Below are 23,257 nucleotides of genomic sequence, written 5' to 3'. Positions count from 1 at the left end.
TGGGAGAATTGAAGAGAGAGATGATGAAATTGGGGAGAGAAATGGGACTGGATGGGGCAGTCAGTTAGGGACCTGCCTGATCAGGATAAGCAGCAACAAGAAGTGGACGGGGAACGATCCACGCAAGGGCGGGATGCAAGTCTTGGGTTGCAATGCCAAGTACTGTGCGCATTCCTCTCTGTTGCTTGGCACCGGATATCTTCTGGCGTCCGTCCTGTCATTCGCATGGTCTGATTGCTAATCTTGGTCATTTCCATTAATCAGGATTAAGGAAAGGGGAACAAATGATGCGTACGATGCGGGGGTAAAGGGCATATCAGACATCTCATATCTATGTATGTAATTAATCCAAGGACTGGGACTTTAGCCACAGCTGTACGTATATATGTACTGTACTTCAATCAATCGGCTTAATACTCGAAATCATCATCCACTCCCTTCTTAGCATTCTCCTTCTGCACCGCCTCTTGCTTGCGGTACATTTCCGCCACTGCCCGCGTCGTAGTCGCCTCGTCGGGCTTCTTGTCGTCCCGACCTTTGATGAACCGCGGAAATCGAAGAGAGATACCCTTACCGCCACCAGTAGTCCCCTCGAACTCGTCAGCGGCAGCCTTATAACGTGGGCTGAGGGTAAGGTCAGCCGTCTTGACCTCCCAGACAAACCGTGGCTCGAACCACACATCGGGCTGATCTTTGGGGACCGTCGAGTGAGAATAGAACGGCTTCGGCCGGTCAATGACGAGAGGGGAAAGTTGTTTGTGAAGCTCTTCCAAATCAGCCTCCGAGAAACCCGTGCCAATGTTGCAGACCGTCTCATAGGTCTGCGTGCTCGTGTTGTATGCAGCTAGTAAAAAGGCACCGTACACAGACGTCCGCTTGCCTTTGCCGTGATATGCACCCAAGACAACAAGATCCAGAGAGTCACCAACACCACTGAGATAATCCTTCTTGACCTGATATCGTAGTTAGTAAGAGAGAGCGGACCTTCTCCCGTTTGCTCGACGTACCTTGAGCCAGTTACGACTCCGCTTGCTGGGTTCATAACCACTCTCTTCCGTATCCAACATCTTCACCATTAACCCTTCACACGACGCCTTCACACTATCATCAAGAAGATTCTGGATCTCATCCACAACGTTTGTGTTTCCGTACTGTGCAAACTGGAACTCGCCCTCAATAGTCTGGAAGGAATCGTGCAGAAGTTCGCGACGCTCTCGTAAGCTCTTCTTGACCGTTGGCTATAGCCTTGAATCAGTGACGTGAACATAAGCGGGAACTTCAGGCCACTTACCTCGCCGTTCAGAAACAGTAGATCAAAGGCAAACACGCAGACTTTGACCTTGACGTCTTCCGCCTTGACATCTTTCCTCTTACGAGTCATGAGCTGTTGGAATGGCAAGACCTTCTTGTTGACCGTATCCCAAGCAACTGTCTCACAATCGAGGACAAAGCTTGTAACTCCGTCCTTCACCCAAGAATTCAGTTTCGCAAGCACATCTGGATATTTCTTGGAAAGATCCTCCGAGTTGCGAGAGAAGATAGAGCTAAGACCTTTGCTATCACTCTGTAGCGTAGCCTTGGCGCCGGGGTATTTGTCGACAGCATCTGGCGCGACATAGTGGATCTGAGCTCTCTCTCCATCGTACTTGTATTCACAAGTAAAGTCCTTGCCTTCGAATCGATCAAGAACCTCCGTAATGGACTTGGTCGGCTTGGCAAGCATGGGCTTGATAGGAATGCCCGGTTGCAGCTTGCAGTGTTTGTGCAGGTCAGACAAACCATGCTCGAGCATCAACGGGATAATGATCTCGTAAGCTGGCAGCTCGCTGTACACGGTCTTCAAGATAGCCTCACCCTGAGCCAGCTTCTCAGTAGAGGGAGCCTTCTCACCCTTAAGCTCAGCCTCGTGCGTGACCACGGCCTGGGCGAGAGCGACAAGGACCGTCTTTTCTGCCAGCCCCAGTCTAAGCTTTCCTTCTAAGAAACGAATGATATACTTGGCTTCGCTAGGGCCACCCTTGTCCTTGGTAATATCAATACCCTTACTGCCTTTGCCTGCAGCTGCGGTGTCAGCCGCAGAAAGGAGCTTCTTGATGCCAGAGATCTTCTTATCCTGGGAACCATGTCCTTGCACCTTCGCAATAGTGAGGAGACCTTCGTGGACGCCTCTGACTGTCAAGGGCTTCGGCTTGAACATGGTGGGCTGATTCGAGCGACTCTTAGCGGCCACCAAACCGAGATCACCAATTTCGTGCTGATCAGCTTTGATCACAGCCAAACTTCGTCCTGTACTCTCACCGATCGCCTTCATGATGAGCGACTCCCCGATTCCTAGTTCGATGCCAGCATAGTCTGCCGCCAGTTTGTTGATCATAAGCTGCACAGTAGGAAGAAGGTCTTGCGGAGTCAAGCGCAAGACTTGACGGAGGAAGAGAGAGCAATGGGCGAGGATGACCAATCGCTTGGTCGTCATCTCGATCAGCGAGAAGGTCGTACACAGTGCGGCATATGGAACTGGATCGCCAGCTTTCCAGTCGGGATATGGCTCCGTTCCGCTGGCTTTGAGTGTAGCTTGTACCTTCTCGATCTTCTTCTTTTTCACCTCCGGTTTCTCATCTTCCTCATCCTCGCTGACCGACTGCGCTTCCTCCTCCTCTGATACCTCTTCCTCTTTCTCGGGTGTCTTTTCCCCTGAAGCTTTCTCGATATTCACTGACTCGGAAGGCTGCTTGGATTTGGTCTGCTTCTTGGGACTCTTGGGTGGTGGGGGCCTTTTCTTCGGGGAGCTCTTCGGCGAGGCTGGCGTCTCATTCTCGCGTGAAGTTCTCCGGCGGCGCTTCGGTGCAGGCTGAACATCGCTGTCGTCGTCCTCGCTGCTGTTCTCGCGTTTCGATGCGTTGGTGTCTTGCTTATCTTCCGTCTTAGTTGTTTCTGGTTCGGCGCTAGAGGAGCCAGTGTCCTTCATAGGTTCGTCCTTGATTGAGGCTCCATTGGCAGGAGCAGATTCTGGTTCTTTTTCGGAGGTCTCCTTGGAAGCTTTGCTCTTTTTACCTGAGAACGCCAGCGTGGTCTGCTTCTTAGGCGCATCTTGCGGGGCGTCGGAATTCGAACCGAAGAACCTCCTGTAGCCACAACCACAAATCAGTATTCAGGCGCATAAGAGTTGATATAGGGATACCTAGGCGCAAGTCCTGAACAGACCCACCCGAGAGTTAGCTGGGAATCCTTCACGTACCCCAGAGTTGCTTGCTTCCGACCCTTAGAATCCGCCATTGCGAGCAGAGGCGATGAACGGGACGGATGATCTGATCGCAGCGAAGGATTGACCACGAGTCGCCTTGTGTGAGCGAGTGAGGAAAGGGGACGCGCGAAGGAGATGGCCGAATGCAAAGTCCTCGGGGCTATGGTGCCGGGGACGGAATTCCTGCAGAGAAATCGAAAAGACGGCGTAATGCACGCGGAGCGGTATGAAGAGAGCATAGACGTTCCGTGCTACCGCCTTTCACCTGGTAATAAGCTTTGCCAGCTTGTCAGTTTATATGCATTCGTGGGCTGCAGAATCCATGGGCTAGGCACACTAGGTAGACATTGCTGCCTTCCAATTGCTTAAGCTTCGACGGGAGCCTTGACTTGACGCGACGTGACGTGACGCGAAATCAATTAGTGTCACGTGATTGGACTCACAGCTGGGTTGAGACAGGTCAATGTCTTGATCCTGTTGACATTGAGATAGGAGGAAAAGAATGAGACGTGATATGGTACCGGCAGCTTGAGGCTATTCTCATTTGTGAAATGGAACCTGAAGTAGAGTCTTGCTGCTGTCGAGTGACAATTTAGCAGATTACCGGAACTGGCCAAGAGTGACGCACTTACGAGCCAAACAGTGCAAACTCATATCCTCATTCTTACCGCCCTCCAAGCCGGGCAGAAAGTCATCGCGAGGGCGGCGAGGATTGATTATCGATAATGCTTCCTTCTACTGGCTGCAAAGCACGACCGGATTTGTTGCTGTAGCCAATGCGAGATTTGCTTGACAGTCAGTCACATCGGTCTAATGGCTGAAAGTATCTTGAGCCTATGAATGCTGTAATTATCTCTATTCCGACTAAACTCGATGGAGATCTCTAGACAAGAAGCTTTCAGCAAGGTGCGACCCCAATCCAATATCATGGTCAACGCAGACTAATACACACTGTAGCTCAAACCACCATGTGTGGAACTAAGCGCTGTCGGCTTACGCTTTCGTGGGAACCAAGCGTCTTCAAATGATGTCTTCAAGGCTCTGAAACCCGTTCATACGGTCCTCAACGAATTAGGCAGTAAAGATGCCCTGGACGAAAAGCTGGCGGAATACGCATTCTTCCCTCTATGTCACATCTTCAACGAGACGCAGAGAACACCAGTCAGCTCTCTGGAACTCGCTGTCAAATGCCTGCACATTCTAGTGGAAAGAGGATGGCGAAGACGTCTGTCTCCACAAATGGGAAAACAACTTATGATCCTACTGACCTTAATCGTCGGAGGTGCGCCTAGCAAAGCTAACGCAAGCCAACCCACGCAGACGCGGTCAACGGAATTGTCCATTGCAGGGTTCAACTGCCTCTCGGCTATCTTTGATGTGCTTGAAGGTCCCGTCGCCACTGCGACAATTTACCATGAAGTTGGTACTGCCACTGTCGTCGATCAAACAGTCTATATTCTGCTTGAAGGGATCAGCGACGAGCAGTCTGATCAGCTTTGCATTTCGGCAGCCGAGTCACTCAAAGCCCTTTATGGCCGCATTACTGACAGGGTAGTACTGGCTAGTATCATGCCTCGGACAGTCTCGACCCTGACGAAAGTGATCAGGCCGACGACACAAACGCGACGCTCGTACAAGCTCCTGAGCCTTTGCCTCCAAGTGCTCACCTACATGCTGAGAACAGTTTTGAATGACCGGGTCGCGAAGCTCCCTGATAGTTCGGTTCAGTCCCAAAAGCCGAACGATCTGCTCGTGCTTGACGCCTCGTGGCTGAAAGCTACAGCCACGCAGATCAAACTTGCTCTTGCCAATATTATACAGATAAGACGCCATGAAAGACCCGAAGTACAGGCTGCCCTGCGTGAGCTCTGTCTGATGGTGATAGAAGAGTGCCAAGCTACTCTGCAGGAGTCACTACCGATTATTGTTGAAACTCTGGTCGTGTTGTCTGAAGTGGACGAGAACAGCACACCAAATGAAGCCTTCTCTGCTCTCACACACCACGCCACAACTTACCCAATCGTGGTAGATAACCTCAAGAACTCTCTTCATACGTGGATCACTTCATTCCCAAGGACCATGCAGGGCAACGACGAGACAGCGAAACAATGGGCAGTCAAGCAGATATCGACTGCTTTCCAAGTACTGTCACAAGTGCAGTCTTACTCGGATATCCTGCAAGGCAGCCTGGCGTCTGGATTATGCGATAGTGTTGCGGCAGCTGTGAACCACGCAACAAGTGCACTGCAGCCTCTGACCATCGATGCCGCCGAGTCCCAGAACCTGGAAGTTCTGCAGCATGGAAGTGAAGCAGTCACCTTCGAACCAGTCCTCATGGAACATAAAAGCCAACGAGACACACTCCGAGATCTTCGGAGTATGATCATCCGGCTGAGCTCTTCAGAATCGGGCAACGGAATCACTCGTCTGATCATCAATCGCCTCTACCAGGAGCACGGTGACGCTCTCATCTCACCCATGTGGCTTTCCTTGAACTTTCTCCGGAGTAATCTGCAGGCTACAGCAGCCTTCGACGACTTCATATCCCTGGACGAACTTGAACCATCGGGCCAACTTACAGCCAGAACAGGTATGATCGAGGAGCTATACTACATCTCACTGCCGATTTTGAACGAGCCACTGGCGGATGCTTCCCGCGACTGGAGGGTACAGGCCCTTGCGTTAGAGGCAGTTGCACTACAAGCACAGCAACTCGGGGAGGCCTTCCGGCCCGAGTTGATGGACGCATTGTACCCGGTTCTTCAGCTACTGGCGTCCAGCAACCCGAATGTCCAGAGACACGCCATGACGTGCCTGAACCAGCTCACGAACGCATGCAACTACGCCGACGCCAGCACGATGGTAATCGAGAACGTCGACTACCTCGTGAACTCGGTGGCACTGAAGCTGAACACCTTCGATGTATCCCCGTATCCCCCGCAGGTACTGTTGATGATGGTGAAGCTCTGCGGCGCACGGCTCATACCCTACCTGGACGATCTAGTCGACGCGATCTTCGGCATCTTAGACATGTACCACGGCTATCCGAAACTGGTCGAGCTGATGTTCCGGACGCTGGCCGCGATCGTCGAAGAAGGAACGCAGAACCGCGCCCAGCTCGCAATCACCGAAGGGACACAGACCCAAGAATCCAAACACCGCAAGAAACGATACGCCAACCTGCAAATATCCACTCTCGCGCAAGACTTCGCCCAACGCCGCGCCAAACGAACCAAACTCACGACCGAGCTCCGGGACGACGACGAGGAGGAGGAGGAGGAGGAGGAGGACAACGTCACGGGCCACCCTCGCAAGCCCTGGACGCGCGAGCCCCAGCCCAGCGAGCAGCAGAGGTCACCACCACAAGACGAGACCAGCGAATTCGACACACTAGCGGACCTAATGGCGCAAGACGAAACCGACGAACCACTGCCCGCGCCGCAGGAACAGGAGGACAGCGAGAAGCCTGCGAGCAAAACGCACGCGCTGCTCCTGCACATCGTGCAGTCCATCCCCTCGTACCTGACCTCACCCTCGCCGTACCTCCGACGATCACTGCTAGCGATTTTGATCGACGTGTCCCCCACGCTCTCGACCCACGAAAACAGCTTCCTCCCCCTGATCAACGACCTATGGCCATCCATCGCCGCGCGCATCTGCTTCCCAACCTCGCCGATCAGCAGCAGTATCACAGCAACGACCACGAAACCACCCCCATCAACAAGCCTAACCCTCACAAACACAAACACAAACACAAACACAGAACCAACGGCAGCCCTCGAAGAAGAAACCTACGTAACAACAACAGCCAGCGAAACAATCCGCACCCTCCTCGAAACAGCAGGCGACTTCCTGTCGTCGCGCATCGAGCCCGAATTCCCCCGTTGGGAGCGCCTCTACCGGCAAACATGGACAAAGGTCCGAGAAGACGCGGAAAGGACCGTGGAACGCCGGTCGCGCCAGCAGCAGCAGCAGCAGCAGCAGCAGGCCTACAATTCCCCGAACCAGGAACCGCATCAGCAGGTCGAGACGAAACCAAGCATCCAACTCACGCAATCCCTCTCGCTGCATCCGACGAGCGCACGAGCCTTCACGCCGCACCACGCCGTCTGGCGCAGCTTGCTCCCGCTCTTTATCGCGCTGCTCACGCACGTGCGGCTGCCGTTGGGGTTCGGGGATAAGATATGCGGGTACGTGGCGGAGTGGGTGGTGTTGTTTGCTGGTGTGGAGGTTTATGATCTGTGGGTGGCTGGAGGGGTCACACAGGGTGAGAAGGGGCTGGGGGGTGTTAGTGGTGGTGGGGATGATATCGCGTCTATCCAGGAGGCGCTGGAGGCGATGGAGACGTGGAATGCGGATCTAACTTGGTTTCTCTTTCAGGAGCACAAGGCTCGGGGGGCGAGATCAAGGGTGGAGAAGGAGAAGACGACTGTCACCAAGGGTCCTATGATTTGCGAGGTGGTTGAGGAGCCGTTGAGGGAGTGGTCGGTCCCGGGGACGAACCTCAAATTTGCAGATACGGTGTTTTAGGTATCCTGTACTGTACACAAGATCATCAGTAGATTACGAATCTGAACCCTACAGTGATACATAGCATATACAGAGAAGAGTTTATTGGCAGCTAACTAATATGCTCTTTCTTGTGTAAACCTCGCAGACATCAGACTCAAACAGCAGGTTCAGTCGAGTATACGTATCAAATGAGTGGAGTCGTTTAGACAAACAGCAAGCAAAGAGACAATGAGTGAAAACGTCCCGAAATCGATCATCTAGAACCGAGAATCCATAAGCTGACAGCAGTCTACTCGTCGTCCTCCTCGCTCTCCTCCTCGCTTTCGGCGTTTTCAAGCCATTCGAGGAAGGGCTCCGCGGCCTTGCGGACCTTCTTGCTAGTCGAGATGTCGACGTACTTCTTGCTGGCCTTGGAGCCCCAAGCCTTGAGAGTGTCCTCCGAGATGAGGTCGTGCTCGTAGTACTTCAGCAAGATAGCAGGAACCTGTCCAATCAGCTCGGGGCGGTCCTTGCCGACGAAGCGCTCGGTGCCACCCAAGAAGGCCTTCTCGTGGCGCTCGGAAGTGATCAACTTCTTGAGCAGACCGGCACGGGCGGGGATCTGCTTGACAATCTTGTCGTCGAAAATGGTCTGGGCCAGAACAGCCAGAGTCTTGTGCTTGTTCTCGATGCCGTATTCCTTGGCCTTCATGTAGATGTCGACATCGCTGACGCCAGTGACGCCACCGTTCTTCTCGGCAGTTTCGATGACCCAGCTACCCAATTCATCGTAGGCGGAGGGGCCATCGGCACCGTCCTCGTCGGCGTCCTCAAGGACCAAAGTGCGCTTGAGGTCATCGGGGAGTTCCTTGGCACGAGCCTTGACGGCCTCCTCAGACACGTCAACCGCCCAGTCATCATCATCGATCTCATCCTCGGCCTCAATGTTCTGGGCCTGGGCCTTGATGCGGCGGGTCAGCTCGTCGTCGCTGCCTGCTTCCAGGGCGACATCGCCGTTCTCCTCATCGCCGTTGTCGGAGTTGCTGTCTCCGGGGCTGCCATTGTTGTCACCGTTCGCTGCCTTGTTCTTATCCTTCTTGCGTTCGCGGCGATCCTTCTTCGAAGCCTTGTCCTTCTTACCTCCCTTGCCCGAGGCGACATCACGCAGGATGAAAGTGCTCAGCTTGAGGCGAGAGTCGACATCGGAGCGTTGACCACAGGCCTTGCAGTCCAAGAAGATCTTCTCATCCTTGATGTTGACATCCGTTTCCGGGTTCTTGCACTTCTTGCACAGCACAAACTTAGAGATGAAGCCATCGAGATAGTCCTGAAGCTTGGGGGCATCATGGGCACCGTTGATGATCCAGCGGTCATCGGTCGGCTTCGCGTTGGCCTGAGCACCGAGCTCGAAGCCGAAGTACTTGATGACATAAGCAGGAGGGCGAGCCAGAGACTGGGCGACCGAGTTCAAGTTGACAATGACAGTCTTGATGCCGTTGCCCTTGCCCTCAATCTTGGACTGCAGGCGCTCCATCTTGTAGCGGTAGAAGGGATCGGAGACATCCCGACGAATGTTGACAGTAGCCATGATGACGGTTGGAGTGGATGAAAAAACTTCAGGGGACTAGTTGAGGTGGTTATATGTAGCGGGAGGGAATCTGGACCAGGGATATCTTGAAGAAACAAGACATGCGTGGGTTTCCTAGTTGAGAAGGAATGGTGGCGGTTGTGCGATCGAGTTGGTGGGAACGATGGTCACAGCGAAGACGGCAGCCCAAAAGCTTTCAGCCACAGGACTTGGAATGTCTACTACAAGGTTTCGACGTGAAGCGAAACGATTGCAGCTTGAGCGGCAGGTGGTGATCGAAATCTCTGACGCAGGACGAATACATAGACAAGTTCTCGACCGACTCTATTTTCAGTGGCTTTCTCTGGCAGGAAAGAGAGAAACCAACGGGTGGTTCTTCTGTAGGACGAAAGAAAGAGGACGGGTCAGATTCGTAATCGTGTAAGGAGGAGGAAGAGGAGGGAGATGAAGGAGAGGGTGAGTGAGTGGCAGTGGGACTAACCAGAGTGGCTTGGACGTGAACAAAACGTGAGGTAGAAACCAGCAGGCAGAAATGAGCGCCTGAAGGAAGATGTAACGGGACAGCAGCGTTAAACGCCGACGGAAATTTGGATAAAAGGTGGGTTGACAAAAAACCGAGAGTTGTTGTGGGTAGAAGGTGGATGAGAAAGGAAGAGAAAGAGAAAGAGAAGAGGAAAGGAAAGGAAGAGAGAGAAGGAGGAAGGCGAGTCGAGGGTCGGTAGAAAAGGTCCCAAACAAAAAAAGTCCGACCCGGTTTTTGCCAAGCAGTTGATTTGGGAGAGAACTATAGAAAGCCTGAACAATCTGGCAATCAAGTGAAAATTCGAGTGAAAAACTGGTCGGCTGAGTCAGCTTGCCCCCCATGGAGGATGCCGGCCTTCCGGATACACGTGCTTGCCGTTCACTGCTTCCATTCGGTCGGTTATGACTCGTTCTTCCTTTCATTCCAGTAAGGTACTTATGTCTAGAGCCGAGGTTTGGCAACAATAGCAGGCGGACTGGAGTGGTTGTGTTGTTATTGCTACTGCTGCTGCCTACAACCCTGAACCCTGTCTAAGTATGCCGTCTGTCTATATTTCATGTCATGCATTTGTCTCAGCTCCATGCTAGTCACAGCCTGCCAAGCTCCCATCACCACAACCACCACCGTCGATGGTTACACTATGAAGTAACTGTTATGCTCGAGGGACTCACCGCCACCTGTCGCATCACACCCAGTCCAGGCACTGCTGAAACCGGACAGAACAGTAAACTTTGAGCATGAATAAGCTCTTCTAGTAGCTTAAGACATGTTCCGTAATGCCTGCTCAGATTGGGTGGGATCTCTCATCCGAGACGTCCATGAATGCGAACCGCACAGAAAGCCATTCTACAGGTGTCTCTGATACATGTAGCCAAGCTTTGAGGTAGTCTTTGTCCGAGACACGGATTGACGTCGGTTGATATAGACATGTAGCGGGAACCTATCTTACACGGCGCTGTCGTCGTCCGTCATATAGAATGACTAACTTTCGGCCGTCCCCACAACTCCTCAACGTCGCGAAAAGCCTCTGCCGACCCTCCGAGTTTCATTTCGGCCATTGAATTTCCTAGATATATGTCGTCGCTGGCTTTGGGTAAGCTGCACTTTTCCAAGTGGGGAGTTTGCAACCAATCAAGTAATCCAGAAATATCCTGCATTGTTGGTTGCTCATTCCCGCATGCCCCACGTGTCCCTCATCGCAAGCCTTGAAACTACATAGACTGCATATTCTAACTCCAAGACATCCAGATAATCTGTAAAATGCCTCTGGATCTCTCCGTATATCTAGTCACCGACTCGACCCCTGCCATTCTCAAGGGTCGAGACCTCTGCACGGTTGTGGAAGAGGCCCTCAAAGGAGGCAAGTACTTTTCTGCCGACAACACACCCCAAACCACTAACCATCTACTCCAGGCGTGACTATTGTGCAATACCGTGAGAAGAAAAGCGACACGGGGGCGCAAATCGAGACAGCCAAGAAGCTGCACCAGCTCACCAAGGCGTATGGCGTACCGTTGCTGATCAACGACCGCGTGGATGTTGCTCTGGCCGTGGGAGCGGAGGGCGTCCACCTGGGCCAGGATGACATGAGTACGTGTCTTCCCTTCGCATGCAGCCCGACAATGCTGACGACGTGCAGCAATTGAGGTAGCCAAGAAGCTTCTCCCGAAAGATGCCATCATCGGCATTAGCGCCGGGTCGATCGAGGAGGCCCAGAAGGCGATTGCTGCCGGGGCCGATTATCTCGGCATCGGAACCATGTTTGCTACCTCAACGTAGGTGCTTGCTGTTGCTCTAGATATCACCGGATATCGACTAACAAGCTCCAGGAAAACGAACACAAAGTTGATTCTGGGGACAGCCGGCACCCAAGCTATCCTGGAAGCCATCTCCGACACTGGCAAGACGGTGGGAACCGTCTCCATCGGCGGAATCAACCAGTCGAACGTACAACGGGTATTGTATCAGTCTCGCGCCGCGAACAAGGGCCTGGATGGCGTTGCCATTGTTAGTGCGATTATGGCGGCCGAGGACCCCAAGGCTGCGGCGGCTGAGTTTGTGAAGCTCGTCGCCACCCCGCCTCCATTCGTGCACAGCGATCTGTCTACTACGGCGCGCGATACCGCCGGACTTTTGAAGCAGGTTCCCCAGGTGGTCCAAGATATGGTCAAGGCCCACCCGTTGGTACACAATATGATCAACCATGTCGTGGCCAACTTTGTCGCCAACGTCGCTCTTTCAATGTACTATTCCCACTCACCCCGCCTACTGAGCTGGAGATGCTGACAGATCGCAGGGGCGCTTCTCCGATCATGTCCCCTTACGGCGACGAAGCCGTCGATCTCCGCCAATTCGGCGGTGCATTGGTGATCAACATGGGCACGCTCACCAGCGAGAGCATCCCGAACTACCTGAAGGCGCAGAAAGCGTACAATGAGCGCGGGAACCCGGTCGTGTACGACCCAGTCGGTGCGGCAGCCACCAGCATCCGTCGCGGTGTCGTCAAGCAGCTCATGGCGGGCGGATACTTCGATCTCATCAAGGGCAACGAGGGAGAAATTCGCCAGGTATACGGGAACAGCGGCGTGACGCAGCGGGGCGTCGACAGCGGACCCAGTAGTCTTGACAGCCAAGGCAAGGCTCGGCTGGCTCTTGAGCTTGCCAAGCGAGAGCGTACGTCTGACTCCAGTGGCTGTGTCTTTAGACTCTAACCAGATGTGTAGGCAACCTCGTGCTTCTAACCGGTGCGGTTGACTACCTGAGCGATGGCGAGCGCGTCATTGCCGTGGAGAACGGCCACGAACTCCTCGGACAGGTCACGGGGGTAAGTAGCTGAATCACTGTTCTGTGGCGGATGCTAATAGATTCTAGACTGGGTGCGCCGTTGGCACTGTATCGGGGTGCTTCCTAGCAGCCAACCCGAAAGACAAGCTCCTCGCAGTGCTAGCAGGGCTTTTGATGTACGAGATCGCTGCTGAAAACGCAGCGGCGAGGGAGGAGGTTCGGGGGCCGGGCAGTTTCGTGCCTGCGTTCCTGGACGAGCTGTACGCCATTCGACAGGCAGCGTCGAGGGGGGATGATAGCTGGTTCAGCGGGCGCGCGAAGGTGCAGGAGATCAGTTTGTAGATATAGTCTAGTTTCATATAGCTAAAATTGTGCCTGATCGGCAAGGCATTAACATCATACCTCGGCCGGCTCCTTCCCCGCACCGAGCATTTCCCCGCTCTGCACTCCAACTGCACTGCCTGCCTGCAATTCATCTCCTGCATCCATTTAAGCGATCTGCATCTCCTCACCACCACATAAAATCCTCCTACTCACAATCCAATCCTCGCAATCATCGCACCCAAAGCCCACAAAATGGCCACCCAAACCCTCACCCGCGCAACGCGCATCCGTACGTCCACTTCATACCAAACCCCAGGACTAAACCCCCCGAACTAACACAAAGCCAGGCAACCCAGCGCTCTTGTACGCCACCATTCAACTCCAACCCAACCCATCCAAAACTAAATCAATTTAATAGTATCTGCGACATCCAAGAGAAATTCCGACACGTAATCCACGAATTCCCGAGGATGTGCGTCCCGCCCCTTACCTTCATTCCAATCCCAAACCCCTACCTCTATACCAACTTCCTACCTACCTACCGAACCCCCCCTCGCAAAACCATCGCAAAGACCAAACCCAAAGACAGAACTAACCCCAGAAAAGAATAACAACAACAACCAAACTCCTCCGCGCAACGGGCACGGCACCCTTAAACACACCCATCTACATCACAACCCAAAACAAAAGCAAACTAGGCGACACGGTCCCAGAGCTTCACGCATACCTGTACCCGGAGACCAACGCCCAAACAGGCACCAGCCCCCGAGTCCTTGCAAACATCGACAAAACGCTCTTCTCGATGATCACGCCGGAGCTAGCGAAACTCCTCCCGGACCCAAACGCCGGAGAAACGCCGCTGGACGCCATCATCGTGGGGATCGAAACGCACATCTGCGTGACGCAGACGACGCTGGACTTGCTGAGTCGGGGACACCGGGTGTATGTGGTTGTGGACGGGGTGAGCAGCGTGCATGCGGAGGAGCGCGGGGTGGCGTTGGCGCGGCTGCGGGATGCTGGGGCGATTGTCACGACGAGTGAGAGTCTTTTGTTTGAGATGGTGGGGGATGCGCGGCATGAGGCGTTTCGGGGGGTGAGTGGGGTGGTGAAGGAGATGAAGGAGGAGACGAGGGGGGCTCTGGAGGCTTTAGCTAGGATTTAATTATTATTATTTCTTATTGGTGGGGGAAGGGGGTGTTGTGTGGTATTAGGGGAGAGGGGAGGGTGGTTTATCACTCAGAGAGAGGGTAAAGGTCACTTTGGGATTATGGATTATGAGGTTCACAGGTTGATAATATGGTATATTAAAGAAAATCGAGTAACTGGTTACATTATGCATGCAGGGATGCATCTTCAACGTTGCTTCATTTATGTCACCAGACACCACAAGTAAAATCAAAGAGATATGCCCGCCGAACCAGACCACGCCCGACCAGACTGCCCCTAATCTATTTCATTTAGGGCCAGTGGCCGTCGTCATGCTACGAGTCCCCGGCTGGGACGATGTGTTGAGCCATCCAAAAGCCGAGGCCCCGCCAACGGGATTCGAAGCCCACTGCTTGCCGGAGCGCACCCGGTCCGGGGATGTGCGAGTCGAGGGAGGCTGCTGCACGACATCAACCGGTGAGCTGGTGCTGGGTGCAATTGTCGTCGACGACGCCACTCGAGATGTCGCCTTGGTGGGCCGCAGTACTTTCATAGCACGGCCGCGCGAAGGCTTGCCCGTCGCCGCGCTTGCATTCGGGTCAGCTATGGTATCGCGTTTCCACGAGCCCCAGACCCCGGATGCTTCCGCACGAGCTGGAACACTCGATACGGTCCCGGCGGGCTTGTCCTGTTCTTGGGTCGGATCGGCATCGACGGGAGATTCCTGCGTCTCCGAGGGATGGGCCTTTCGACTGTCCTCGGAGTCTTCCGTGAAGTCTTGTACGGAGCCAGTGGTGGAGGCCGCTCGTCGGGATGAGCTGGTAGGACGCCCGATGACTCCCACAGGCGCATGGCCATTTATGTCTATCGGGGAGTCAACCTGGGCGGCATGCCGGTCTTTCCACCCTGCGCGTGATGCATCGGAGGCCGTGCACAATGACTTGAAGACGGTGTCATCCTCCGGACGAACAAGGGGGATGGAGATCTTGTTGCGCTCGTCGTCTACCATGATGATCTTGTCTTGAGAGAACAGCACGTCGGCGTTGTGGGAGCGGAGCACATCACTGCCAAGAACAATCTGCACCGAATAGTCACTGGGGTCGACCTCGCGAACCAGGAAACGGATGGTCAAGGTAGGAACCTGAGGCGCGGGGCTACTGGAGCGCGATGAGGATTGATGCACGCTAGCCTCGGGAAGGTACATGGGGAGTTTGAGATACTGCACATCTCCGTCCTGGATCAGCTGATCTTCCCAACCGAATCGTTGGACCATCGGATACCCCAGTGAAGAGGTGTAGGAGCCGGTGCAGACGGCGGCATACAACAGAGAATCGTTGGAAAAGTTAGTGGTCAACCAGCACCGAATGATGCACGGGACAGGACCAAGAAGAAAGAGCCCGGGTGGAGGAATGACGGGCGATCCTACGACAGAGGAAGCCATCATCCTGCTACTGGATTCTAAGCCTAGGCTATTCGTTCGAGCCGAGTGGTGCGAATGCCCCGAGGAGCTTTGTCGTCCGTCTGAGCGATGGGATAGCGTCCGCTCAGTCATAGGGTGGCTGCCTAGACCACTCCCTGTCCTCAACGGCAGCTCGCTGGTTGATCGACTGGCTTGTCCATAGTAACCGTGGATGGCGCTCTCATCGAACCGAACGCTATTCGCCCTGGACGTGCCACGCCTAGGCTCCTCCTCGGTCTCCAGACCCATGGTATTGACCACTGTATGATGATGTCCCTGATCGAACCCCTTAAACGTGTCGGCGGGAGTATGAAAGACCGGCTCTGTAAACAGATGACACCTTAGCCACAATCCCAAGACATAACCCAGGGAATACACATACCCACGGGGACGGTGCCCCCAACAGAGGTGGGAAAAGGCGATAAAGGACCCCAAACGCTTCTCAGCCTTGCATCCTCGTCTCTCCGCCGTTCCAGCCGTGCTATCCGCTCCGCCTGTTCGAACTGGGCAGCGTGAAGCTCCTTGATCTCTTCGAAGACGCGCCAGATGTCGTCGCGTGAGGCAAAAGGATACTGTGCATCCATGTCCAGGCGTGGAGACCGCGGAGTGATGGAGTGGTAGACACAAGAACCTCAGAAGATTGACAGCAAAACTACTCGAAACTATATCCAATACAACAGTCTTGTTGTGAAAGCCGTTATCGCACAGTCCTCCGTGTTCGGATCGAGTCCACTTTTTGACTCCGACGGCCCGCTGGTCCTCCAAGACTCCTCCTCCCTCGTACACGATGAGACGGCCCTACGGCCGTCCACCCGGTCTGCTAGATACAAATATTCGTGAAGCGCTCAAGAGACATAAAAGAGGTTGACGGCCGAGTTATGAGAGAGATGGCTGAAAAACCGTGCCGGAGAAAAGGCGATAAGGAGTGGAGAGGGAGAGGCGGGAGGCTGATATGAGGATGAAACGAATGAAGCGTCGGATAGGCGTGGAGCGAATGCACCGTAGAAGGCGACCACTTCACCCGGTGAAAGTTGGAAAATCGGGTACCGGATTGCTATGAGCACTAGTTTCTCTCGGTGTTTGCTTGAACCGGCAGCAGGGCACGCTAGGTTTTCGTGGCGTGAAGGAGTCCGATGGGAGGCGAGGATGGACGGGGGTTTCTTTCTGATGGTTGATGGCAACAGAGGCGTGGGCGAGAAGATATAGGATCTTTGAGTGAGGGACTTAAAATGTAACGAGTGGAGATTTGGGAGACAGTCAGGCGAGAGGGAGCTATGGCGAGATGATGGCGAAGGAAGGCTGGGAAGAGTGAGGAGGTTGAGAAGTGCCGTCGGATTGGAAATCATGAGGGGATCCCAATTCCACCGCCAGCAAACCAACGGGCAGCCGCCCTCGGCTGGATCTAGACCGCTTTCATCATCGCCATTTCTTTGACCTCCCTCCATTCATTGTTGATTCTCCTATCCTCCCATGGTGCAGTGAGATACTTGCTTTTGAACAAATACATACATACAGATCTTAGTATCTGCGACTACAAACAAAGAATCCTTACTCCCCGTAGCGCTCTCATCCGATATTGACAACAAGGATCTCTCGGTCGATTGAATTGATTCTATATACACCCATCTCCCCGCATGACCAGCTCATCTCACCTGGGCGCCTGAGGCCAAGGAGGGAAAATCATGGGGATATTCTGCGGTGCCAGATCCGGCCAATTCTCCTCGATGGTCTTCATCAGCACATCATAAACAATGCGATACCCCTCCCCGGACAAATGCAATCCATCCGTAAACAAGCTGGCGAACTTCTCATCGTTCGGCAACTCCCTGGACCCCACCAACGGCTGGCCCTCTTTCCATCCAACGGCCGTCATGAACGCAGTCCAGACATCCACGACCGGCACCCCCAGCGAAGCTGCGAGGTCGCGGGCGCCCTGTGCGTAGAGTTTGGCGTTCTGATTCGTCCGCGTCGGGTGCGGGTTCCCCTTGCCCTTGTCGAAGAACTCCAGCTGGTATTCGTTGATGGGCGGCGGGGTGATGATGAGGATGCGCGGGTTCTGCGCGACCGTGGCCGGATGCTGGATGATGCGTTTGAGGTTCTCCTTGTATTGCTCCACGGGCACGTATTGCGAGAAGGCCGGGAGGCAGGAGTCGTTGGCGCCGAACCAGAGGGTCTTTTGCTGGTGTTAGTGATTCTAAGGCGAATTGTCGTGGAAGGGGACTGGGGGTTTTACCATCAGACGAACGGTGGCTCGCTCCGGAGAAGGGATGCATTGAGATACTACTTTGATCGCGTGGCAGGTGGCATAGCCGCTATAGTCCCGGGTCAGTTCGTTCGTCGCCGATGGAAGTAGTGGAAATCATCTGGTTCTTACGCTAAACCACGGTTCACCACGTCGAAGCGGCGACTGTATGCTGCGAACGAGTCAGTATATGAAAGTAGTCGGGGGCCATTGGGAGGTTCGCTGACCATGCTGCAATGCGGCGTGAAACCCAAAGCCCAATTCCTGATTGCTACCAAACTCCGTGATGGAATCGCCGAACAGGAGGATCTGATCGTACGGCTTGTAGGCCGCCTCGTGCCCGTTCGATGTGACTCCGTTCGACATGATGCTGATAATGGTCCACAGTATTGCTCCTGAGCGAGTTTCTAGGGATTGAAACCGACACAAATGAGAGCTGGGGATGGTATCAGCGCGATGAAGGCTTTATCGGAGTGGGCTGGTGGGGAAACTTACGCTCAAGCTGACTTGCGATAACGATAACACCGCGCTCCAGCTACTAACTAAGCAAATTGACAAATATGGGTCCTCTCAGATTCTCTACGCTGGAGTGTAGCACAACCGGCAATTGCGTCTCTCAGGGCGATCAGACATTATTTATAGCGGTTAACCCCTCCCTATTCCCGACTTGCACCGAGCCCTGGAGAGGTTAAGGCTAGAATTTGGAGGGAGGATGTCTTCCCCGAAGTTTCTCCACCAACGAGCGTCCGCGGAAGTACCCGAATCTCTGGAACATCGCCGACAGAATGCAGTTGCATGCATTCATGATGAGCCGATGGTCTGGAATTGCAGCATTTGATAGAACGACAGAACGTTCAAAACTGATAATGGATAGAGCGGTCAACAGAATCTATTACTGTGGTTACCTTATCCAACTGAAATAGGCTGATGGACTATTCATGTGCAGAATTGGACAGAAACTCAATTTATATATGTAGAATAAGATTCCAGATATCACCCTTGAATGCAACAAACGGGAATCTAGTACAACAAAGAGGCACTGCTTTGCAGATCAAGGGTACATCCTTCCTAGGACTCTTATCTTGAGTCTTCATAGAGGAAATTACAAGAACAGTTGTAGATCCTCATGATGGTCAGGGTCCTGATACAACATGTCCCAGACGCAGCCTATATAACCACTTATTGTAGTCAAAAGCAATCCACCAATAGAATTAGATGTAAATGATCTACTGCATGAAATGTGCTAGTCATCTTTACAAATCGTTCCCCTGAAGAATCTCAAACTCAGTAGAAACATCACTCCCCTTTTCGCTTCACACCTCCTGCTAGAACGCCATGAATTGGGTTCATAGCAAACATACCATTCGCAAAAGGGATCACCGTAGCAAATCAAATAAACACATCACCACCATTTGTTTCATCAGTCATTAAACAGCACTACAGCTAGGCACCCTTCTTGTCTAGATCTTCTGCGACACGTGTCCCTATAAGAAGTGGGAGATTTCAAACGAAATGTTGGACAGTGCAGGAAGTATAAGCTTTCCTGCCGGACTGAGTCCCTTATCTCATTCTCCTCCTTCTGATATATGACCATACTTGACCTCCAGCCCATCCCTTGCACACCAACAAAGCTACCTCAGTCTTCTTCGAGGACATTGAGATGATGAGAGCTAGGGATAACTTTCTTTATTGATGTGGCCGGGAACAGAGAAACCACGCGGGAGAGACGTGTGTGGGGGATGTAAGACAGTGAATAAGTAATTTGTCTTATCGTCAACGAAACATTTGGTCAAGGAGCAATGACGAGCATCCGAGGTGATCCGAACAAGCGTGCAGCGAAGTTACTCGTAGAGCACTACTGTCTCCACACCATACACCCCTTCGTCCGACGAAGGCTAGGGCGTGGATGTGTCTGCCTAGTCAATGCTAGCGTTGTGGAGAGGTTGTGGGGATGCGTGGCGTGTGGAGAGGTGTGGAAGGTGGAAATGAAGAGGCGAGGATGAGCTGAGAAAGAGGCAAAGGGATGTGCTGTAGCGTCAGGGTAGCTGCTTCTCGAGATTGTGCTGAGAGGCAATCCTGGACGAGTAGTTTTCGGCCGGATCTCCTCCGTAGTTGTCTACTCGCTAGAATAGTTCATCTTTTGTTTGTAGTTATGAGACCCGAGGGGAGTATTCGCTGGCAGAGACAGAGTCGAGTCTTCTCCTCAGGGCATCTGACCCCTGAGTTCATGAAGAGAGAGCATTCCCTACCTCAGAAAAGCAAGGCAGGGGTTGGAGTGCACCTCGGAATGCCCCTTTAGGTTCCGTCGGAAAGAGTACAAGCCACCGGTATCGAGGATCCCATGAGCTTTACCATAACTCTTGGAGACTGAGCAGGGCAGAGCACCGGATTACCAATCTGTCGCATTCGGCCGAGGGTGCTCGGATACTGCACTATCTTTGCCAAGGTCGTAAACTTGAACAGGGGGAGGGGGAATCACTCGAACACAGAGAAGCGTTTAAATCTTGTTAATCATGATGTGCGAGAATGATATCTCTGGCTATGCGCTGGGCTATAACAACGAGTGAGAAAGTGGAGTTGATATGTAGCATTTGGAAATACAGGTTGATGCAGGGCGAGAGTCCGTTGACTCTGTCCTGTGGAGACTCCACACACGCCGCATATTCCCCGCAGAGTGACTCTGCGCTGGCTCAGATTCATCGAAATGACGGGGCCTTGCCCAGCCAATTAGTATATTATCAATGGTTAAATTGAGCTATCATTTGTTGGGAGACCGCCACGTGGAAATGCGCTGGGAATGAAGTACTAGAGAGCTGGCTAAGATGAACGCGGGCTACAGCGCCCGGTAGCAGATGCTAACAGCTACGCAGGCTTAGTTGATCTTGGGACACGACAGGAGGATATTCTTGATATACAAGCTGGACATGTCATATCGTTTGAACAATGCATTATTCCATTAAGAATCAGACTATATACCTAAGCAGCATTACGCCACTTCTTGCCATAAATTTGCACTGCAAGTATGGGCAGAAAACTGACAAGAAACATTAAGGCACTCCCGACTCCCGAGCTGGCAGCAATACCAACATTATCAAACATATCAGGGAACCTATCTCACATTAGCCGCAACCACTAAGAAAAAGAGAGTTGACAGGAAGCCTACCAGAACGGTCCGATGAATCCCCACACCTGACGGACAAAAGTAATGAAGACACCCACACTGCCGGAATCCTCAGGATAGCAGTCAATCGCATAGGTGATCATGACAGTAGTCACGAGCTGATTACCAAAGGCAGCAATTGCGGTGCCAACAAGAGGGGATACAATCCAGTGATCAGCCTTGGCTTCCTGAATCATCACCAGAAAGACGATCACTCCGACAATCGTCAAGATGACACCGGGGTAGCCAAGCCAGAGGCGGAATTCAGGCTCCGGCCGATGTTGGATCTTGCGTGCCCGGCGGCTCATCCAGATATCAGACATGGTGCCACCGATCTGTTCGCCCAGAACGGTACCAATGATGACGCCGATAAATTGGAGGCCGAGCTGTTCGGCGTTGAGACCGAACTTGACTTGCACCAGTTGGGGCACCTCCACCGTGATCATGACACTACCGAACAAGAAGACCATAGCATATGCACATGCGGGAATCATCACACTGGGTCGCTTGGCCATGGACAAGGGGTGAAGAAATTCGCGGAAAGTCAGGGGTGATGGGTCGATCCGACGCAATGAGAGATACTGCGCTTTGAAATCGGAAATACCTTCTGCGCTGCCGCCGACATACCGGGTTTCTGGGCCAAAGAAAAGATACAAGACGAATTGCACGCCATTGACAATGGCCAAGACCCAGAACATCCACCGCCAACCGACTCTATAGGTGATAAATCCGTAGATCAAGGGACCTGGGAGGCAAGGTTAGGATTGACAATCAATCGCTGATAAGAATGAGACTAACCAACTGGAACACCCAGAGTCACCATCAGGGTCCAGACGCCAAGGTACCGGCCGCGCTCCTTCTTGAAGAATGTTTCTGTGACTACTGCACTTCCGATCGCGGCAGCAGGCGAGATGAAGAAAGCCGTCAATGCTCGGCATGCAGCCAGGGATGCATACGTGGGACTTTTAGCGCAGCCAATGTTGCACACCAGACTGCAGATGAGAGATAGAAGAAAGATTGGTCGGCGCCCGTAGCGGTTGGACAACGGTTTCCAGAATAAGGGAGCACCTCCCAGGATGGCGATCTGTAGCGAGGTGAGATAGCTGGCTCTCTGCATTGATACTCCGAGATCTTCTGCGATGCTGGAGTAAGCAGGAATGATCGATGCTGTGAACGTGGCCATGCAGGCATGGAAGGCAACAAGGACGAGATTGGCGAGTTTCTATGGGAAGCATACCACCATTAGCAACTTGAAATTATTAGGAGTACAGGAAGATGTGCATACCTTCCACAGGGGCCAGTTGTATGGATCTGCAGCCGAAGGACTCGGAATAGGATCCAAGTCTAGGGTCCCATGACGCTGTATGAGGTAGTCCTTGTGTGACTGCGATAGTGTGGCTGCGGCGATCTCAGCATATGAAGAGGGATTCTCTTCCACTTTCTCGAAGTATTCGCTGCTGTCTTTTTCGATGTGTGTCTCCTCGTGGGTCTTGGGCGATGTAGAAGGACGGACGTCCTCCGTCATTTCGATAGAGGGCATTCCGGGTGAATGAGATGAGATAATGGGTCAGGTCCAGGGATATGCAGAGGAATTCAAGTCTGCCTGATTGCTCCTGCGACCACAGAAGTAGAGGTAGTAAATATATCTACCTGGGTGGGAGAATATCTGGGGAGAGAACGATGATAACCCCAGATAAGGGCCGCACGGGTTTTATAATCGAAACAGATATTGTCGCCATTTCTCCGCAATTCCCGCAATTTAGAATCCGGTTGTGCAGGAGGCGATTGAACTAGCGTGTAAGACATCCAGATTCCAAACACGAGGAAGGTCTGGGATTGCGTACGTATGTCTTGGGGGCATCATCAGCCAGTGGGAAGAGCGCGAAAGTTGGAATGCGTGTGGAGAAGCGCGTGGGGATGGAGGAGATCCCCACAATCGACATGTCCGACCTCCGACGGCTTCGAATTAGAGCAGTTGAGTGGCGATGGCTGAAGCAGTTACTAAGGAATAAACACCAACGGAAGTTCGTGAAGAAGAACGTGGTGGACGGACTTAAGCCTTGCCTGTTTCGTCAATCTTCCCCGGACGCCCGGTTTGGCCCACTCGGGCCTAGTCTGGTTTAAGTTGTCCTTCAGGGCTGCTTTTGTGGGGAAGAAACTTAGTCTTCCAACAACCAACTTCCTTCACAGCAGCAGCATTACACATTTCACAACCAGGTGGGTGGCAGATGAGCAGTTGGTCTTTGAATCACGTTGGCTAATAATGACGACTGTTACAAGGCGAGCAACTACAAATACT

At 53.0% G+C, this 23,257-nt stretch overlaps 9 protein-coding genes across 9 annotated transcripts; 3 read left to right on the top strand and 6 right to left on the bottom strand.

Moving 5' to 3' along the window:
* Positions 1–410: 410 nt before the first annotated feature.
* BO97DRAFT_432421 (DNA ligase (ATP) CDC9) lies at positions 411–3,273 on the bottom strand (the record flags this gene model as incomplete). The annotated part of the gene is made up of 4 exons (XM_025697538.1): positions 411–953; positions 1,008–1,238; positions 1,292–3,122; positions 3,206–3,273. 4 exons carry the CDS (start codon positions 3,271–3,273, stop codon positions 411–413), a joined length of 2,673 nt encoding a protein of 890 aa, XP_025554402.1.
* An 841-nt stretch (positions 3,274–4,114) lies between these two features.
* BO97DRAFT_385539 (uncharacterized protein) lies at positions 4,115–7,771 on the top strand (the record flags this gene model as incomplete). Its single annotated transcript, XM_025693481.1, has 2 exons — positions 4,115–4,147; positions 4,199–7,771. 2 exons carry the CDS (start codon positions 4,115–4,117, stop codon positions 7,769–7,771), a joined length of 3,606 nt encoding a protein of 1,201 aa, XP_025554401.1.
* Positions 7,772–7,835: 64 nt separating this feature from the next.
* On the bottom strand, positions 7,836–9,508 carry BO97DRAFT_240987 (translation initiation factor eIF5). Its single transcript, XM_025690789.1, has one exon. It carries the CDS (start codon positions 9,318–9,320, stop codon positions 8,043–8,045), a length of 1,278 nt encoding a protein of 425 aa, XP_025554400.1. The 5' UTR covers positions 9,321–9,508; the 3' UTR covers positions 7,836–8,042.
* BO97DRAFT_240989 (uncharacterized protein) lies at positions 9,486–10,235 on the bottom strand. The gene has a single exon (XM_025690790.1). It carries the CDS (start codon positions 10,182–10,184, stop codon positions 9,651–9,653), a length of 534 nt encoding a protein of 177 aa, XP_025554399.1. The 5' UTR covers positions 10,185–10,235; the 3' UTR covers positions 9,486–9,650.
* Positions 10,236–11,054: 819 nt separating this feature from the next.
* BO97DRAFT_468702 (bifunctional hydroxyethylthiazole kinase/thiamine-phosphate diphosphorylase) lies at positions 11,055–12,969 on the top strand (the record flags this gene model as incomplete). Its single annotated transcript, XM_025699769.1, has 7 exons — positions 11,055–11,203; positions 11,257–11,433; positions 11,483–11,618; positions 11,673–12,086; positions 12,140–12,516; positions 12,567–12,667; positions 12,715–12,969. Exons 1-7 carry the CDS (start codon positions 11,104–11,106, stop codon positions 12,967–12,969), a joined length of 1,560 nt encoding a protein of 519 aa, XP_025554398.1. The 5' UTR covers positions 11,055–11,103.
* A 162-nt stretch (positions 12,970–13,131) lies between these two features.
* BO97DRAFT_385538 (putative isochorismatase family hydrolase) lies at positions 13,132–14,113 on the top strand (the record flags this gene model as incomplete). The annotated part of the gene is made up of 4 exons (XM_025693480.1): positions 13,132–13,240; positions 13,299–13,314; positions 13,370–13,423; positions 13,558–14,113. The coding sequence occupies exons 1-4, from the start codon at positions 13,204–13,206 to the stop codon at positions 14,111–14,113; spliced, it is 663 nt and encodes a 220-aa protein (XP_025554397.1). The 5' UTR covers positions 13,132–13,203.
* A 291-nt stretch (positions 14,114–14,404) lies between these two features.
* On the bottom strand, positions 14,405–16,140 carry BO97DRAFT_422032 (uncharacterized protein; the record flags this gene model as incomplete). Its single annotated transcript, XM_025696756.1, has 2 exons — positions 14,405–15,879; positions 15,939–16,140. The coding sequence occupies 2 exons, from the start codon at positions 16,138–16,140 to the stop codon at positions 14,405–14,407; spliced, it is 1,677 nt and encodes a 558-aa protein (XP_025554396.1).
* Positions 16,141–17,169: 1,029 nt separating this feature from the next.
* On the bottom strand, positions 17,170–18,378 carry BO97DRAFT_403787 (SGNH/GDSL hydrolase family protein). The gene is made up of 5 exons (XM_025694810.1): positions 18,294–18,378; positions 18,026–18,234; positions 17,931–17,970; positions 17,790–17,868; positions 17,170–17,729 (listed from the first exon to the last, which is right to left on the bottom strand). The coding sequence occupies exons 2-5, from the start codon at positions 18,162–18,164 to the stop codon at positions 17,205–17,207; spliced, it is 783 nt and encodes a 260-aa protein (XP_025554395.1). The 5' UTR covers positions 18,165–18,234; positions 18,294–18,378; the 3' UTR covers positions 17,170–17,204.
* A 2,396-nt stretch (positions 18,379–20,774) lies between these two features.
* BO97DRAFT_338882 (putative MFS transporter) lies at positions 20,775–22,498 on the bottom strand (the record flags this gene model as incomplete). The annotated part of the gene is made up of 4 exons (XM_025691535.1): positions 20,775–20,907; positions 20,962–21,703; positions 21,757–22,180; positions 22,244–22,498. 4 exons carry the CDS (start codon positions 22,496–22,498, stop codon positions 20,775–20,777), a joined length of 1,554 nt encoding a protein of 517 aa, XP_025554394.1.
* Positions 22,499–23,257: the final 759 nt, after the last annotated feature.

This window comes from Aspergillus homomorphus (assembly GCF_003184865.1).
Source record: "Aspergillus homomorphus CBS 101889 unplaced genomic scaffold BO97scaffold_6, whole genome shotgun sequence".
Classification (NCBI taxonomy): Eukaryota; Fungi; Ascomycota; class Eurotiomycetes; order Eurotiales; family Aspergillaceae; genus Aspergillus; species Aspergillus homomorphus.
This window is presented reverse-complemented; position numbering and strand designations above follow the sequence as displayed.

Bases quoted from the DNA above. Each gene is read 5' to 3' on its own strand.
- BO97DRAFT_240987 (XM_025690789.1), bottom strand. From the start codon at position 9,320: ATGGCTACTGTCAACATTCGTCGGGATGTCTCCGATCCCTTCTACCGC.
- BO97DRAFT_240989 (XM_025690790.1), bottom strand. From the start codon at position 10,184: ATGGGGGGCAAGCTGACTCAGCCGACCAGTTTTTCACTCGAATTTTCA.
- BO97DRAFT_403787 (XM_025694810.1), bottom strand. From the start codon at position 18,164: ATGTCGAACGGAGTCACATCGAACGGGCACGAGGCGGCCTACAAGCCG. The intron at 17,869-17,930 runs GTAAGAACCAGA...CCGGGACTATAG, and splicing joins GTGGTGAACCGTGGTTTAGC to CGGCTATGCCACCTGCCACG. The intron at 17,730-17,789 runs GTAAAACCCCCA...CACCAGCAAAAG, and splicing joins GAGCCACCGTTCGTCTGATG to ACCCTCTGGTTCGGCGCCAA.